This window comes from Amblyraja radiata, chromosome 1, assembly GCF_010909765.2.
Source record: "Amblyraja radiata isolate CabotCenter1 chromosome 1, sAmbRad1.1.pri, whole genome shotgun sequence".
NCBI lineage: Eukaryota > Metazoa > Chordata > Chondrichthyes > Rajiformes > Rajidae > Amblyraja > Amblyraja radiata.
Genome location: NC_045956.1, coordinates 13,188,389 through 13,207,526, shown reverse-complemented (window position 1 = coordinate 13,207,526; position 19,138 = coordinate 13,188,389). Strand labels below are relative to the sequence as shown.

General features: G+C 39.8%; 1 protein-coding gene across 1 annotated transcript in view; it reads left to right on the top strand.

Moving 5' to 3' along the window:
* LOC116971048 (endothelin receptor type B-like) overlaps positions 1-6,225 on the top strand; it is a 44,927-nt gene extending 38,702 nt beyond the window's left edge. Inside the window, exons 6-7 of the mRNA XM_033017854.1 lie at positions 892-1,000; positions 2,622-6,225. Of these exons, the coding sequence (XP_032873745.1) occupies positions 892-1,000; positions 2,622-2,768 (256 nt within the window). The 3' untranslated portion in view covers positions 2,769-6,225. The remainder of the gene's footprint in view (positions 1-891; positions 1,001-2,621) is intronic.
* The last annotated feature ends 12,913 nt before the right edge of the window (positions 6,226-19,138 follow it).

Below are 19,138 nucleotides of genomic sequence, written 5' to 3'. Positions count from 1 at the left end.
TACTTTAGGACTCAGGATCACTAAACACATCCACTTTTGGGTACATAATAGATGATTTCATAATACATCTTTCCCCAAAGCACCCCAGTTTAAGTTCACTGGCTGTTGATTCTTCTGGCAATGGGAAGTTTCCCTCTATTTACTCTGTGTTACTTATGATTCAAACTGCCTCTATCAGATCCATGCATAATCTCTTCTATTCCAGGCAAACCAATGGCTTGATATAAGGTCCAGCAACTGACAATGTCTACTTCACATTAAATATGCTCTTCTGAGTCCATCTTTTAATATTTATATAGATATTTAAGAGCAAAAAAAAACTTTGTATTCCAGAGGGACAAAGATGATCTATTTGCCTCAGCTGTTACTCAAGGCCTAACTCAATTTTCTTCCAAACCATGCCTGCGAAAATTTGTCAAATATTTGCTTCATATTAAAGAGAAAACCAGAAAGTAGTCTAATGAATCACAGCTAACATGTTGAATTTGGGGAGCTCAAAATGCATGCATGTTCTTAACCAAAGTTCATATAATATAATACATATTGATTTAGTGACAAATTGCTTTAAAACCCTTGCCTTATTTTTGTAAAAATGAATATGCGTCATGACGATGTTCCTCATTCTAATCAGCAGTTATTTAAGGCTGCTTTTCTTGAATTGTACTAAGGAAAAATGCTTGGCAGATAATATTATGTGGTGAGCTTACTCCTTCAAGCCCACATTTCAGGGCGTGTCTGTTTCAGAATGGAGAGGCGAGTTAGCAAATTATTCAGTAGCAGCAGCAGCAACAAGTTGATCATTTGATGAATTATATTTTCATTCTTCAAAATAGATCGCATGAGATTGTTCATACCTGTAATGCACTAATAGTGGATTGTTCCTTTCATTAGCAATCTGCTGGTATTGGACTTCATTGGTATCAATCTGGCAACTCTGAATTCATGTATAAACCCCATCGCTCTCTACTTCGTGAGCAAGAAATTTAAGAATTGCTTCCAGGTAGGAACCTCACTTTAAGGGATATGTTATTGGAATCTGGAGCCCTCCCAAGTCCCAACGAAAATGGGTGTGTTCTTTTGTATATATATATATATAAAACTGACATACTAATCAGGATTAATTTGTTTGCCTGTGCTAGAAAACATTAATTAGTTCATAAGGAATCGGAATAGAATTAGGCCATTCGGACCATCATGTCTACTCCACCATTCAATCATGGCTGTCTATCTCTCCCACCTAACCCCATTCTCCTGCCTTCTCCCGGTAACCTCTGATACCTGTACTAATCAAGAATATCTATCTCTGCCTTAAAAATATCCACTGACTGCCTCCACTGCCATCTGTGGCAAAGAATTGCACATATTCATCACCCTCTGGCTAAATAAATGGCTCATGTCCTTTCTAAAAGAACGTCCTTTAATTCTGAGGCTATACCTCTTAACCTAGACTCTCCAACTTGTGGAAACATCCTCTCCACATCCACTCTATCCAAACCTATCAAAATTCTGTAAGTTTGAATCACATGGTATAATCATAAATGTTTTAATGGAATATATTACATCAGTTTCCGTATTTATGAAAAGTAAAAATAAGAACAGCGTATGGCAGATTTTCTGCTGCAAGACATCAGGAAAGTGCCTTTACATTTAGCTTCATGAAGCGTGCAGAGATTTGATTCTAAAGCAGGTTTAATAGGACCCAGAAGCCCTTGGTATGGCTTTTTATTTAACTAAATGATAGCTGAACACCCAAGCCTTGGCGTTAACTCTTTGTGGGTTTGTAATGGCTCACCCATTGCTCCAGAAATTAAGCTAGAGCTATTTTAATTCCAGAGCCTCGTTTAGATTTGCATTGTTTTAATTTCCTACCTGGAATAGGTGGCAAAGTCAGCAGAAAATCTTGGAAAGCTCAGGAGGTGCTCACCAATTGAAGATAAGGGACTGTTTGGGAAGGGGGTGAGGGTGTTTAGGACAGAGGAGCTCTAATCTTTCCTTGCAATCCCCAGAGATGGCATTTGCTTCTTGGAAGGAGCTAACTGGCTACGCTTAATGGCTAACTATAACATTCATTCAAACCAGTGTCAATTAGCACTCTCTCATAGCACCATGGTAAACATCAGTGACATTTAGTAGATCTACTAACAAGGCGTTAGTATACCGATCGCCTGTTCAATGGATGAAATATTGGAATGGGTTTGGGGGCCACGTGCTGCAGATGGAACTCCTTCTTCCGGGTCCTATCTCAAAACTGTGGACATTCACTGCTGCAGTCCACCCTCTTCCTCCGTCAACCAGAATTGTTCATATCTCCTGGGTCAGTTCTTATTTCTTCCTGAGGCATAAACATCATTCCCACCGGCATCAGGCGGTAGACAGATACGCAATGTAACATTACAGTTGTGAATGCACGGACCTCTGTTCTCTTCATTCACTGAACTAACCAGTTCAGGTCACTGAGGCACTGACCCTTCCTAGTCATATTCCATATTTATATGAAAATCAATTCATCGAGTCCATGCTGGCTCAACACTGCATGTCTTTTCTAAGCCGTCCTTCTCTCACTGCAGTTTCTGCTGTAGTTTCTAAGTAGAAAGCTAATGTGTTACTTGTGTATTTTTCAGTCCTGTCTGTGCTGCTGTTGCCAGAGTCAGGCTCTGATGAATGTGATGCCAATGAATGACACTTCCAAACATGCAAGCTTACATTGGAAAAACCAGGAGCACAATAACCCAGCCGATCGTAGCAGCCGAAAGAACAGCATGAACTGAAAGGCGGCAGTTCTTGACGACATCGAGAAATGAGTAGAGCTTGCACCTTCCTCCATGTCTCGGACTTATAACATCCTCTGTGGTGGAACAGAAGGCAGAAAGGAAAATGACTTGGACCCATCGTCTCCGATTGTCTGTTTCAAACAGTTTGTTTATGCATCACTATTGAATTATTTTTGTCGTGAATATCATCAGAAAATATTCAAAATCGTGCCATTGATTAGGCCAAGTATAGTGGAATATTATGTTCTAGAAGTGTCTTTGGGGACCACAATAGGATTACATCCACCAATGGAACACTATTTAAACTGAAACTGATGTTTCACAATTTTTGTCACTTGGCTGTTACATGCTCACATTCAAGATGAAAAATCTCTTCACGCACATGTTCTTTACATTAAAAAAATCAGAGAAGTTGGATCCATTAACTCCTGTTTTACTTATGGTAAAACACATAGAAATTCCATTTTAGCCGGGTTAAATCTTGACAGCAACTATTTCCAAGTCAAATTGTGCCCATGTTACTGCTGCCACCTTGCAAAATTCACTGGGCTTGGCTGGCATTTTCCTGGCATCAATTACACATCTAGTGGCAACAGAAGTTCCACATGGAACATGTCCTCCTGTACCGACATAAACTGAGCTCTTGGGGAATGGTCACAAGGAGATTAGGAGCATTGCATATTGCATGGAGAGATGCCAATTATAGGGTCTGTATATTTACATTGATGCCTTACACACATCTACGAAGCTCATAATTTATGATCAAGGTACAAGACTATTTGCTCCATCACTAGCAAGGCCAAGGATTAAACACGTCTGAGTTGCCTGTAACGATCTCTGATTATTCTGCACTTGCAGTGAAACCATTAGTGGCACAGTTCTTATTCGGTGACCTGACTATGACCTGGGGCTTGCCTTACAGCATCTCCCTCCAGGAGATCTCTATGTCACTCAAGTCAAGTCGAGTCAAGTCAAGTTTATTCGTCACATACACATACGAGATGTGCAGCGAAATGAAAAGTGGCAATGCTCGCGGACTTTGTGCAAAAAGACAAACAAACAGACAACCATACAAACTATAAACACAATCATAAACACACACATAATCTTTTACATATTAAATATTGGAAGGAAAAACGTTCAGTAAAGTTAGTCCCTGGTGAGATAGGAGTTTACAGTCCGAATGGCCTCTGGGAAGAAACTCCTTCTCAACCTCTCCGTTCTCACAGCATGGCAACGGAGGCGTTTGCCTGACCGTAGCAGCTGGAACAGTCCGTTGCATGGGTGGAAGGGGTCTCCCATGAATTTATTGGCTCTGGAGTTGCACCTCCTGATGTATAGTTCCTGCAGGGGGGCGAGTGAAGTTCCCATAGTGCGTTCGGCTGAACGCACTACTCTCTGTAGAGCCTTCTTGTCCTGGGCAGAGCAATTCCCAAACCAGATGGTAATATTTCCACTCATGTCCATACCACCTTTTATGTTGCCAAACATCAGCTGCCACAGAGAGAATTCAAGGCCTGACGATCTTAAAATGCAGCAGGTTCAGCAGATACATGTAAGGTGCCATAACACCTTTTCAAAGTTATTTTTCATAAATTTCTACAGGGGACCTACTCGGGCATTAGATGCACTACACAGCACATTTGTCATCAAAAAAAGAAAAGAAATCCAATTTCTAGTCATTTGCATTTTAACATCTGGGATCCTAATATTTTATCCCTCATATAGCATGGACAGTAGGGAGGCAGATTTGGCAACTCATTTGATTCAATTCAAACATTGTACTCTAATACGTAATACATTTTTAATAAAAAATTATAATGTAATCCACAAGAAAAGGAAAAGAAACATTGCTCCATTGTCATCTCGCCTGCAAAAAGCATCACAGACATTTAAATGATCAGTTATAAGGAAATTATATCCTTTTCCATGTTATGTATAACCAGTTGTGATAATTATACTGTATATTGTTTAAATCGGTATAATTATTGTCATCTAGCAATGTTCACAGATGTGCATTTGGATAGAAATAATTCATCGGTAGCATTATAAAAAGACAATATATATACACAACTGTTCTCTTAATGTTAGGCACTCGCTAATACAATTTAAAATACTGCATAGACTATTACTCAAAGTCTAAATTGAATAAGATCTTCCCAAATGTCTCCCCTATTTGTGATAAATGTCTCCTCCAAGAAGCAACCATAACCCATTCCTTTGCTTCCTGTATAAAATCACACAACTTCTGGAGGGGAATTTTTGATATCTTTTCTAAAATACTTAAAATAAAATTGGACCCCAACATAAAATTGATCGCACTAGGTATGTCAAAAGCCTGTTCTGAGCTAACACTATTCCAAAGACGCTTCCTTAACTAGGGCCTGATAACGGCGAAAAGACTAATGCTTAAATTTTGGAAACAGACAACAGTCCCTACAGTGAAGATGTGGGTTACAAACATGTCCGAGACACTACATTTGGAAAACATTAGGCTTGTCTTGGCAGAAAAAACAGATCAATTTCTCAAGACATGGACACCCTTCACCGAATTCTTACAAGAATAGTATGGCGCAACACAAATCAAATTTAAATCCGATCCTGGGCTGGGTGAGGTGGGCGGTGGGGGGACGAGGGGCAGGTATATCTCCACTTTTCTTTTTCTTCTTTTTTATCTTTATATTTTTCGGCCACGCTACTTTGGTAGTTTAGGGATCTTTTCTTTGTGCTTTTTCGAGCTATCTTTTCACTTCTCACTTTTTCCCTCTCTTGTTCTCTTTTTCTTTTCTTTTTTCATTTTCAGGTTATACGGTTAAAAATGAAGCTGTACAATAATTGTATAATCTTAGATGCCGAATGTTTTATCTTTGTACAATTGCTTCTAATAAAAATAATTTAAAAAAATTAAAAATAAAAGATAAAGCATTATAAAAAGACAAAAATCCCATAACAATGTTTTTTAAATAATTTATATCACAGGATCTTAAGGGAACACTGTATGCCTCAGAAGAGTTCAGATTTATTGATGTTTGTTACGAATTCTGCAGTTCTCCCACAATATAGTTCAAACAAAAATGGTTCTTAATTTCTCTAATTTTATTTAAATACCTTTTGAGTACTTAATGCAACATGCCAGATACTATGCTACAAAAGCGACTTCTGAACATTTTATATGCCATCTGCAGCCAATTAATGCTTGTATTTGTTTTCCAGATGTTGAGTACATCTGACGTATTTTATAATGTCAAGCTACAAGTTGTGTGAAGGTGATAGATCACATCACTGGGAAGTTTGCCTTTCTATATATATTGTCTCTGAATTTCAGCCACTGATCTTAGATAAGGTCAAAGTGTTGATAGTTTTATAATGTTCTATAACTATTATATACTACAGAGTTAAACTTGTTTTTCATTTGATTTTTCATTAAATGTGAGATGCAAAGCCTTAAAAATGATGTTCTGTGTAAGTCATGGCAGCTGTATTTTCTCCACTCATATACTTTTGTGATTCAGTGGTGTAAGCTGTGCAATTTTCCACCCAGTCACTATAAATGGTGGACATCTCACTAATGCTTATATATCAACTTAACTTTAACATTACCCCTCAGTGGATCAGGTAGCCTGGTGCTTCCGCTTTCTGAGCCACCACTCCCTCATCTTTACTATGGACGTTCAGTAACTCTACACCTTCATCCCACACCAGGAAGGCCTTGAAGCCCTCCGTTTCTTCCTCGACCGCAGAACCATCCAATTTCCCTCTATTAATACTCTATTCCGCCTAGTGGAGCTGGGCCTCTCCCTCAACAACTTCTCCTTTGACTCCTCCTACTTCCTCCAAGTCCAAGGAGCAGCTATGGGCACCCGCATGGACCCCAGCTACGCCTGAGTCATTGTTGGATACGTTGAACAATCCCTAACGTACACTAACCCTATCCCCGAACTCTAACTCCATTACATTGATGACTGCATCGGTGCTACCTCCAGCACCCATACAGAACTCGTGGACTTCATCAACTTCACCACCAATTTTCATCCTGCACTCAAATTTATTTGGACATCTCCAACACCTCCCTCCCCTTTCTTGATCTAACAGTCTCCATCACAAGAAATAGACTATTGACTGATGTCTATTACAAACCTACTGACTCCCACAACTATCTCGATAGGCTTCTTCCCACCCTGCATCCTGCAAAGACTATCCCCAGTCCCAATTCATCTGTCTATGCCGCATCTGCGCCCAAGACGAGGTGTTCTGTATTAGAACATCTGAGATGGCCTCATTCTTTAGGGAATGGGGATTCTCCTCTCCCATCATAGATGATGCTCACACTCGTGTCTCCTCGGTACCCCGCAGCTCCGCCCTTGCTCCCCCTCCTCCTAGTCGCAACAGAGACAGAGTCCCCCTAGTCCTTGCCTTCCACCTTATCAACCGTCGCATACAACACATAATCTTCCGAAATTTCCGGCACCTCAAACGGAATCCCACCACTAGCCACATTTTCCCATCTCCACCCCATCCCGCCTTCCGCAGAGACCATTCCCTCCTCAGCTCCCTGGTAAACTCGCCCCTTCCCACCCAAACCACCCCTTGCCCAGGTACCTTCCCCTGCAACCGCAGAAGCTGCAACACCTGTCGCTATACCTCCTCCCTCGACTGTCCAGGGACCCCGAAAGTCCTTTCATCTTAGGCAGATATTACTTGCACCTCAGTGATGACAAATGTGGAAAACCTGAGCCCACAACTGCATTGTTCATCAGAGAGGTCCAAGTAGGATGTGTGTCAGTGAAGACTCACAACAAGGAGACTCTTCACTGATCAAAGAGTGGGATGTGTTCCTAGGTCTGTTTCAATAGAGTCAGAGTGAACCATCAGCTCCAATTTATGTTATTTGAAAAGATATGACATTACATGAATAATGACATCATTTGATGCTTACCTGTTGCCAGGTAAAAGCCAGGAACATTAATGTAGTTTGTGCTCTGTTTCCCTTACCCTGAAATAATTACATATGATGTACTCTGAATAAGAGTCAATTATGCATGATTAAGTGCCTACATATAGCCATCACACCACCCTGTTTTTGATCTAGGCAAGATACAAAAACTGCAAAAGCAATTAAAACCAAATTTGAATTAATTCAGGATTTTCTTCTAACCTACATTATGTCCTTAAGACCAAATAAGTATTAAGGAAGTGCAGGACATTGGCAAGGCACGCAACAAAAGCTTTTCACTGTACCTCGGTACACATGACAAGAAACTAAACTGAGGTGCAAAATGGAGCACTTCCGAAGATGCTGTTAAAACAATTCAACTAGGTGGGGTCATACTGACTCCGTGTGACAATGTAAATAAGCAATTAGAAACAAACAGCATGTTATGCATCATTGTAAATAGACGAGACCAATGTTAGACTCGCCGACCGTTTCGCCAAACTCTTGCACTCAATCTGCCGAGGCCTACTGTGAACCATTTTAACCACTTCCCATTCCCACACTGACATTTCTGTCCTGGGCCTCCTCCATAGCCAGAGTGAGACCTCACACAAACTGGATGAACAGCATCTCATTTTCTACTTGGGTAGCTTACAACCTAACGGCATGAACATTAGATTCTCCAATTGTAGGTAACCTCTGACTACTTGGGCTGGAATAGAACCAACCCCAAAAGGCCCACACACAAACTCCATGGTGACATGAAGCCAAGAGGGCCAGATGCACTCCACATGGTCTCTCATCCACACCGCTATTGTGAGTTATACTGCCGACCTGTGCTGGAACTCCTCTCCCTTTTTGCTTTTCATCCGAAGGCCACTACCTGCAAGAGAAAAATGCAAGACAAACTCAAAATTGCATTTGACCACGAAGGGTGAACTGCCATTGAGTGTCTGGCAGAGTGTGTTCTGAGTGTTACTATGGTGTTTGTGAACAACTTGAAGATGGCCTGTGAGCCTCGTATCAAGGGTCTGCTTTGTTAGTTCTATCACAATAAGTTAGCCCCCAAACTCTTGCCCCATGCTCCCTACCAGCATGTGTCAATCCTCACCAAAATGGCAGGCATGTTGAACATCACCTAAAAATTGACCATGTATTGCAATGTTTTGCTCAACAATCTAAATGAGCTCAGGAATGTATTATATAGAGCATATTTAACATTTTCAATAGACCATTGGTAGTTTGAGTATTCCCCTGAGTACGTTTTCACACTAATCACAGAATATCATTATTTGAACGCAGCCAAAGCATGCACATTATAACAATAATAAAAACAAATGCAATAGTAGTCCTGATTGTGCCAGTTACACCCAAGCAAGAATACCAGGGAAAATGTTCCGTTTAAATATAATTACACCATTTTCCATTGTTAATTGAAGTCTGAATTTTTATTTTATTTTTTAATTTTTTATTAGAAGTACAATAATTTACAGTAATACACACCACATATATCTTATTACATTTGTTGTACCCCTTCATTTTTTGAGCTTTAAGAAAGGAAAGTAAATAATTCCATTGTAAATAATCCTTTGTTCAAATCATCCTTTATGGACAAAGGTTTCACACAATGGAAAAATCATGGAATCAAAAATATAGGACATCTTTATGGGAAAGGTACTTTTCTTTCATTTCAAGAGTTACAACTGAATTATGGACTGCACTCAAATAATTTTTTCAGATATCTACAAATTAGAGATTATGTTAAATCTAATACACAAGTTTACAAGAATAGGGAATCAGAAATTCTTGATGAGTGTCTGAACAAGCATCCTAATACTGAAAAACTAATAGCTTATATTTATAACACCCTACTAAATAACGAGGTACCACCGACCGAACTACATAGATACAAATGGGAAATTGAAATAGGTCATCCTATCACGAAAGATATGTGGGACGAAAGTTTACAACAAATACATCAATGTTCATTAAATGCCAGACATATTTTAATACAATTCAAGGTCTTACATAGACTACACTTCTCTAAAATAAAACTAAATAGAATTTTCCCACAAATCTCTCCTATTTGTGATAAATGTCTACATTTAGAGGCTAATTTAACACATACTTTTGCAAACTGTATAAAACTTAAACATTTCTGGACAGATATTTTTGAAATAACTTCAAAAGTTATTAATACAAAATTGGACCCAGACACAAAATTAATAATACTTGGAATATCAGAACAAAGCTTAACACTCACAACAAACCAAAGAAACTTCCTCAATTACAGTATAATAACCGGAAAAAAATTAATATTAAAATTTTGGAAAGGCCCTACAACCCCCACAATCAAAATGTGGATTACGGAAATGTCGGAGACCCTATACTTAGAAAGAATTAGACTTGTCTTAATGGACAAACAAGATCTTTTCCATAAAATTTGGGCTCCATTCATTAACTATCTGAAGGGATAGACTGGCACAGCACGAGGACCCAGCTGAAACTTGAACTCAGGAACAGATGAAAAACTATACTCTATACTTTATAACCTACGAACCTATCTCCATTGATGTATCACAGGTAACCCATTCCACCTTCCTTGTTTTTCTGTTGTGTTTTTTTTTTTGTTTTTTTTTTGCTTCCTCTTTTATTTGTAACTTTCTACCCTCTCTTTTTCTCGCTTTCTATAAAAAATAAAAATACTAGAAGCAGAAGTAATTGATAATGGAAAATTTTAATAATGTATGACTGATGTATATGAAAAGTTTTTTTTTCTACTATAATATGTAATTACATTGTATAATATGTCTACTTCTAATAAATAAATATAAAAAAAAAAAAAAAAAGAAAGGAAAGTGAGAAAGAGTCATGAAAGTGCAGGAAAGTGTTGGAAAAAGAGAGCCCATTAGAGAGAGAGTTAGAGAAGAAAGTTAAGAAATAGACCCTAGAAAAGAAAGAAAGAAAGAGAAACAATCGCTCTATTATAAAAAAACTCCGCAAAATGGGATATATCAACCATATTTTTCATCCCCCGTTACCAGATCCTGGCACCATTTATTTTTTAAATTACTGTTGCACCTTATGCTTCTAGTAAGCTCATAAATGCAGACCAAGTCTTTTGGAAGCGGTCTGCTTTGCCTGCGAGGAGGAGTCTCATATCTTCCAGGTGTAATGTTTCGAACATGTTTGAAATCCACATTTTTATTGTTGGTATAGGAGCGTTTTTCCAGAATTTGAGTATAAGCTTTTTTCCCGTTATTAGCCCGTAATTAAATAAATTCTTTGGAAACACGTTTAGTTCAGGGCTACCTTCCGTTATTCTAAAGATAATCCATTCTGCTTTTGGTATCAGTTTTATTTTAAATAATTTTGTGAAAATTTCAAATATTTCGTTCCAGAATTTTTGGATTTTTATACAAAAAACAAAAGAGTGCGCTATGGTAGCTTCTTGAGACTGACATTTATCACAAATGGGTGAGACTTTAGGGAAACGTTTATTTATTTTGGTTTTTAAATAGTATAGTCTATGTAATGTTTTGAATTGAATTAGAGTATGTCTTACGTTGATCGAGCATTTATGCACAAATAGTAAATGCACAAATCCCAGCTCTCTTTTGAAATTTTTATAGCTAGTTCTTGTTCCCAGTCACTTCTAATACCGTCAGTTGTAGGTATTTCTATATTTAAAATAGTGTTATATAAATATGATATTAGGTTTGCTGATTCGGCCTTTGTCTTCATTGCTTCGTCCAGTAAGTCTGGAGGCATGTTATGATAGTCTTTTGTGTATTTTTTCAGATAGTCACACATTTGAAGATATTTAAAATATTGATTATTTCTCAAATTATATTTCAGTTGTAATTGTTGAAATGATAATAATTTTCCAAATTCATACGTCTCCGAACGTTTTGATTCCTATTCTTTCCCATTGTGTAAACGATTTATCTATAGTAGAAGGTTTAAATGACGGATTATTGACTATTGGCGATAAAAGAGATAGATTTCTTAATTTTAGATTCTGTTTTATTTGTTTCCAAGTTCTAATTGTGCTATGTATAATTGAATTTTTATTGTAATTTTTGTTATTCAGATTCATTGGTGAGAGGAGAGTCGCTCCTATATTGCACGGAGAGCAGTCCTCTCTCTCCATTACAATCCAGTCCACCTGCTGGGCAGAGTTGTCCAGCAGGTGAATCATATTTTTAATATTTACTGCCCAATTATAGTACATAAAGTTAGGGAGTGCTAGACCACCCAGCTCTTTGGGTTTACTCAGTTGTGTTCTTTGTATTCTGTGGGATTTATAGTCCCATATAAAATTTGTAATGTCTGAGTCCAGTTTTTTGAAAAACTTTTTTGGAAGATATATAGGGATTGATTGAAATAGATATAGGATTTGTGGTAGAAAGATCATTTTTATAGCATTTATTCGACCTATTAAAGACATCAGGAGCGTTTTCCAGAATTTGATTATAGAGTATTTAGTTTCTTAAGTAAGAATAGAATAGAATAGAATAGAATGCAATTTATTGTCATTCAAACCTAGGTTTGAACAAAATATCATTTCTACAGTTTTTTACATTACAAAACAATCCAAGACCCACACTTAACACAGTTTACATAAACATCCATCACAGTGAGTCTCCAACATCTCCTCACTGTGATGGAAGGCAAAGTCTTTATCTCTTCCCTTTGTTCCTTCTCCCGTGGTCCAGCAGTCCAACTGCAGTGTCGAGGCGAACTGGGGCTCCGATGTTAAAGCCCCCGGCGGGCGATGGTAAGTCCTGAGGCCGTTAAAGCCACGCCGGGCGATGTTAGGCCCCAGCTCCATGTCCTTAAACCCGCGATTCCAGCGGGAGAAGTCGCCGTTGCGGAGCTCGGAAAAGCGGTCTCCCACCAGGGACTTGGAGCTCCCGATGTTCCCGTCCACCGGGTCTGCGGCCGGTGCCTCCAAACTCCAAAAGTCGGGTCGCAGCCGCACGCCACCACAGCTCTTCCCGCTCCAAAGTTGGCCAGCTCCGCGATGTCAGTTCCGCAGGCTCTGCAACTGGAGCCCCCAGGTTAGTCCCGGCCGGAGGTCGCCGCCGGCTCCACGATGTTAGGCCCAACGACATCCGAGACCTGACAGGGAATAGTCGGGTCCCCGCACAGGGAAGATATTTAAATGGTTTCCCCCCACATATACACAGCTAAAAAAATAAATAAAAACTAACTCAAGACATACATTTAACAATAAAAAAATAAAAAGACAGACGACTAGTCGAGCCGCTGCCGTTAGGCACCCCTACTGACCGAGTTAAGGGACTATAATTGGCATTAAACATAGCATGATAGTTTCTAGTAATTTCAATTCAAAGTCTGAAAAATTAACATAGAAAATAGGTGCAGGAGTAGGCCATTCGGGCCTTCGAGCCTGCACCACCATTCAATATGATCATGGCTGATCATCCAACTCAGTATCCTGTACCTGCCTTCTCTCCATACCCCCTGATCCCTTTAGTCACAAGGGCCACATCTAACTCCCTCTTAAATATAGCCAATGAACTGGCCTCAACCACCTTCTGTGGCAGAGAATTCCAGAGATTCACCACTCTCTGTGTGAAAAATGTTTTCCTCATCTCGGTCCTAAAAGATTTCCCCCTTATCCTTAAACTGTGACCTCTTGTTCTGGACTTCCCCAACATCGGGAACAATCTTCCTGCATCTAGCCTGTCCAACCCCTTAAGAATTTTGTAAGTTTCTATAAGATCCCCCTTCAATCTTCTAAATTCTAGCGAGTACACATCTAAATTAATTGTACATTTTTATTACATAACACAATGATATTGCGTCTCACCCCCATCTAACTTTATCCCTCCCTACTACAATCAGTCTGAATTTAACGGCGACGTGCTGGGCAAGTTTTTTAAACTCTGAGAGTGGTGGGTGCCTGGGAGATGCTGCCAGTGGTGCTGTAGTGGAGGCAGATACAATAGTGGCATTTGAAATGTTTTTAAATAGGTACATGTATGGATATGCAGGAAATGGAGGGAGATGGATCGCGTGCAGGCAGAGATTAGTTTGACCAGCCATCCTACTTGGCATGAATATTGTGAAGCAAAGGGCCTATTCCTGTCCTGTTCTATGTTCTGTGTTCCTACAAAGAAACTGAATCAACTTGTGACTTTAAAAGGCTCCATCAAGATCAGCATAAGCTTCAAGTTCTGCGACAAGACACAGTAATAAAATGCCCATATTCACCTGAAATTCAAGGTTGTTTTTATACAAATAGTAAACAACCAAACAGCTCAATGCAATCAACTTGAAAATCATGTAAACTCTCAGCATGGGGCATTGTTTAATTGTAGGTCCAGTCAGCAGCAGACAATTAAGTACAGGCTGCAGTTTAGTTTTCTCTTGAATATCTGTCTTGCCCATCTTCTCATTTTCAGCTTCCTTTCTGCCCACCCCATGTTTCCCCCTTTCTCCCAAAGGTCTTCTTTGTACTGATACTCACATCCTAATCAACAGTTACATCAATTGAAAAAAAATCACATCCCCAGGGTTCCCTGGAGTTGTGTTTACATGATGCAGGAGGGGTTTCCTGAGTAAGCCCTTTTCAAAACCCTTTGATTTGGGAGACTGTAAATGCCATTTAAAAGAAGTTCAAGTTATTGCAGTGCAAGGAAATGCAGGCATAGCCTGAATATCTCAGCAGCAGACTCGGATGCAAACAGTAAGAATGGGCCTGAAGAAGGATTTCGACCTGAAACGTTACCTATTCGTGTTCTCCAATGATATTGCTTAACCTGCTGAGGTACTCCAGCAGTTTGTTTCTTTCCTTGGTAAAACAGCATCCACCATCTTTGTTTTTACAAGAATGGGAGAGTGCCTGGCTCATTCATTCGGCCCACTCCACTTTTTACATTAACACCATTCAAGCACCAAAGACAGTAAGATTTTGCAGATTTTATTGCAATTTCTCTTGGAGAAAATTGAGATCAGGAGCTACAGAATCTACCAAGAATCTCTCTCGCCGCTTGGTATGAAGTGGAATGTGCTAACTCCCCTCTCCTTGACAGAGGGATTGTCAAGGAAGACTCTCTCTAACTTCTACAGGTGCACAGTCGAGAGCATGCTGACCGGTTGCATCGTGGCTTGGTTCGGCAATTTGAGCGCCCTGGAAAGGAAAAGACTACAAAAAGTAGTAAACACTGCCCAGTCCATCATCGGCTCTGACCTTCCTTCCATCGAGGGGATCTATCGCAGTCGCTGCCTCAAAAAGGCTGGCAGTATCATGAAAGACCCACACCATCCGGGCCACACACTCATCTCCCTGCTACCTTCAGGTAGAAGGTACAGGAGCCTGAAGACTGCAACAACCAGGTTCAGGAATAGTTACTTCCCCTCAGCCATCAGGCTATTAAACCTGGCTCGGACAAAACTCTGATTATTACCAACCACTTTCTGTTATTTGCACTATCAGTTTATTTATTCATGTGTGTATATATTTATATCATGGTATATGGACACATTTATCTGTTTTGTAGTAAATGCCTACTATTTTCTGTGTGCTTAAGCAAAGCAAGAATCTCATTGTCCTATACAGGGACACATGACAATAAACTAACTTGAACTTGAACTTGAACTTGATACCTTGAGTACCACAAGAAGTTCAATGTTACTTGTTTGCAAAGTAATATATCACTTTCTCTTTCTTTCTTACTTGCATTCTAAGTAAGAAAGAATGCTCTTTATGCTCTTACACTCATAGAAATATATAGCATGGAAACAGGCTCTTCCGCCCATCAGATCCATGCTGATCATCATGCACTCATCTTTTACATGAATCTTAATCTCAGCCATCCTATTCTCTACACATTCCCAGATTCTACCATTGGCAAACTCTTGAGGTTCATTAATCAAGAAGTTAATTAACTCAATGTCTAATTTAGGAGAAATTAACAGCGGCCAATGAACCTACCAACCTGCACGTGTTTGGAATGTTGAAGGATGTGGAAAACCACGTGATCACAGAGGAAGGATGCAAACTCGACAGAGCAGCACCAAAGATCAAGATCAAACCTGGCTTCTGCAGAAAGAGGGAAATAATTCCAGACATGTGCAGCCGTGAGCTCCCATCTGTCCCAACTTTTACTCAGACCAGTCCAACTCACTTCCTATAGCATTGGCTGTATCACCAACATTCAGATAAAGCCATACTGGATTAACTCCTGATAGCAATGTGGCCAGTGGGTGACGTTGTGCTGTTTGCCACTGGAGCCCGAGAAAACTGCAGAAGCAAAAGTCTTCCGTGATGGAGGATAAAGTCCTCATGCTTACTTATAAATAAAGGATGATATCTAAAAATCAGTACACCCAAGTTCAGACACGCGAACAGTGTCTGAAAATATGTGGCAACTGGCAGATGCAATTCAAAGGTCTTTTATTGTCACATGTACCAATTAAGGTACGGTGATATTCGTATTACCATACAGCCATATTTTAAAAAAGCAACAAGACACACAACTACATAAAAGTTAACATAAACATCCACCACAGCAGATTCCCCACATACCTCACTGTGATGGAAGGCAATAAAATCTAATCTTCCCACATTCTTCTCCCGTGGTCGGAGAAGTCATACCATCCGTCGGGGCGTTTCAAAGCTCCCAAAATCAGTCTCCAGCAAAGGCCGCCAACTCCTCGATGTTAGGCTGCAGTGCGGACAGAGATATGATACGGGGAAAAAATCGCATCTCCGTCGAGGTAAGAATTTTTTTTTAAGTTTTCACCCAACCCCCCCCCCCCCCCGCAACATAAAACCAGCTAAAGAGCATATACTATAAAACAACAGATAAAGAAGGGGCAGACAGACTGTTAGCGAGGCAACCATTGCTGGTGCAACTTGGTGGTTCTAATCCAATTCTAATCCACAATTCTCAATGTTGACAATATCAGAGAAGCTTTATCTTCACTCTAGTACAGTAGTTGAATAGATCATTGCACTCAAGACTCGAGCCCACAAGCAGCAAGGGACCAGGAATTGGCTTTCCCTCCATGGAAGTGCAGACTGGAGCTCTGATGCCATGGAGAACAGAAAGAGGAGCCGCCTGCATTGTGGTCTCTAGATCATGGCGATCTTGAAAAGTTCTGATAACTTTCAGGCCTTTAGAGATTTGTTAAATGCAATTAAACTCGAAATCTTGCTGTTCACTTGTGATAGTAATCCAGGACCCAGTGGAATAACAAGGGTTGTGTTTCCCTTCACACAGTATTCATCACGTACCACATCCAGGGAGTGTAAGAGGTGACACCATCTGCCCACTGGAACAGCAATGTAAAAGGAAGTTTGGAACATCATTAACTCTTAATATATACGTGAGAGTACTGAGGATAGAGAAAGTTTACAGGAAAACTACAAAGGCACATAGTGATCCAATGCTTCAATACTAGCTCCCCCCCAAAACTTGTGCCAGTACATTTTTACATGTCCTGTAAATGCAGCAAAACTGAAGAAATGTGGAACTAAAATTAGTACCCTCAGTTGTTTTTAAAATAGTAAATGAAATAAGATGTGTTCACTTTCCCGACTGGCTCTGTGTATTGTCCCCTAAGGCTTGGCTATACACTTCCTGACCTGCGGAACCGATGTGATCGCTATCTGTGATTCAACTGTTCACTTAGAGTGCAAAGTTAAATTGATATCCTGGAGCTATTTTCACAATTGTCTTTTAAGAATCAGGGATAAATGTATCAGAGGAAATGAAAGCCACTGAGATTTATGTAATGTTTATGAAAGAACTGCAGATGCTGGAAAAATCGAAGGTAGACAAAAAATGCTGGAGAAACTCAGCGGGTGAGGCAGCATCTATGGAGAGAAGGAATAGGCGATGTTTCGGGTCGAGACCTTTCTTCTGACTGATGTCGGGGGGGGGGGGGGAAGAAAGAAAGAGGTGGAGACAGTAGACTTTGTGGGAGAGCTGGGAAGGGGAGGGGAAGGGGGGAGAAAGCAAGGGCTATCTAAAATTTGAAAAGTTAATGTTCATACCGCTGGGGTGTAAACTACCCAAGCGGAATATGAGGTGCTGTTCCTCCAATTTGCGCTGGGCCTCACTCTGGCAATGGAGGCCCGGGACAGAAAGGTCAGATTGGGAATGGGAGGGGGAATTCCATTTACACTTTAAATTAAAACATTGAAGGAGTTGCCAGAGGCAGACTTATAGAAGAGCAAGTGATTGGCCAAAGAATATATACTCTGCAGCACAACCATCCAATCCCTCATATGAAAATAAACTCAAGTGCTTTGTTTGCACTCTTCTTGTTAATCTGTCTAATTACATTTATTGATATGTACTTGTGCTTCCAGCTCCTTTTATGTCTATCACATCTAGATCTGAAAAGGTATATATCTGTCTTTGGCTGGTAGTTCTGACAGCTGTTTAATTAGCACTGTTGCAGCATAGCCCCAGTGAGCCGATTCAATCCTGACCCCTTGTGCTGTTTGGGTTGTATTTACACATTTTCCCTTGTATCATGCATTTTTCCCGAGGTATTCTGGCTTTCTCGTGATCCCAATGCTGTGCTGTTAATTGTCCCTGGTAAAGATGGGTAGATAAATAATCAGCGCAGAGAATAGGATGCAGTGGGAGAATATTACCAGTGCTTGTGCTCTGGAGAAGCCAACATCGTTGAAGAAGTGTCTCAACTCAAAACGTTACCTATTCCTTTTCTCCAAAGATGCGGCGTGACCCGCTGAGTTACTCCAGCCTTTTGTGTCTGTCTTCGGTTTAAACCGGCATCTGAGTTCCTCCCTACACATGGATTGGGTGACCTTCTTCTGCATTGGAACAAAATATCAGAAAAGTCTGCTACCTATTGAACTCCTCATCCGAATCCTTTGGGTATTTGGTTCCACTTACTCTTCCATTCTACCAACACTTTAACATTTCCGAGTATTTTGTTGCAATCTGCTTTGACATTATTGATACAACATAACCTAAATTATCTTGATTCTGGGAAATGGGCTGAGGTTTGAGTGAAGAAACTAACAAAGATTGGGGATGGGGCATTGTTGTAACGTTAAACAAAACTGTAATAGAATTATACCTGGCCTAATGTGATACTAAAACCATAATAGCAAATCTATTTAAACATTGTACATGGAATATTCAAAGCAAAATCAGAAGATTGCAACCAGATTGGTATTCTCCTCCAGTTTAGCTAAAGACAGGATATTACAATTAGACTGTAATGTTGTTTTAATGGGGGTTGCAATCAGTGAAAATCTCTCCTGTATGTTTTGGCAACAAAAAATGGTAGTTTATTTAAATAAATGTAAATGTCACCATGACTTTCTTCTAAATATGGGAAAAATTAAATGAAATTTAGGTTAATGTTTAAGATTATGTTTAAGATTATATTGATATTCCCAGTGGCATAGAGTTGTTGA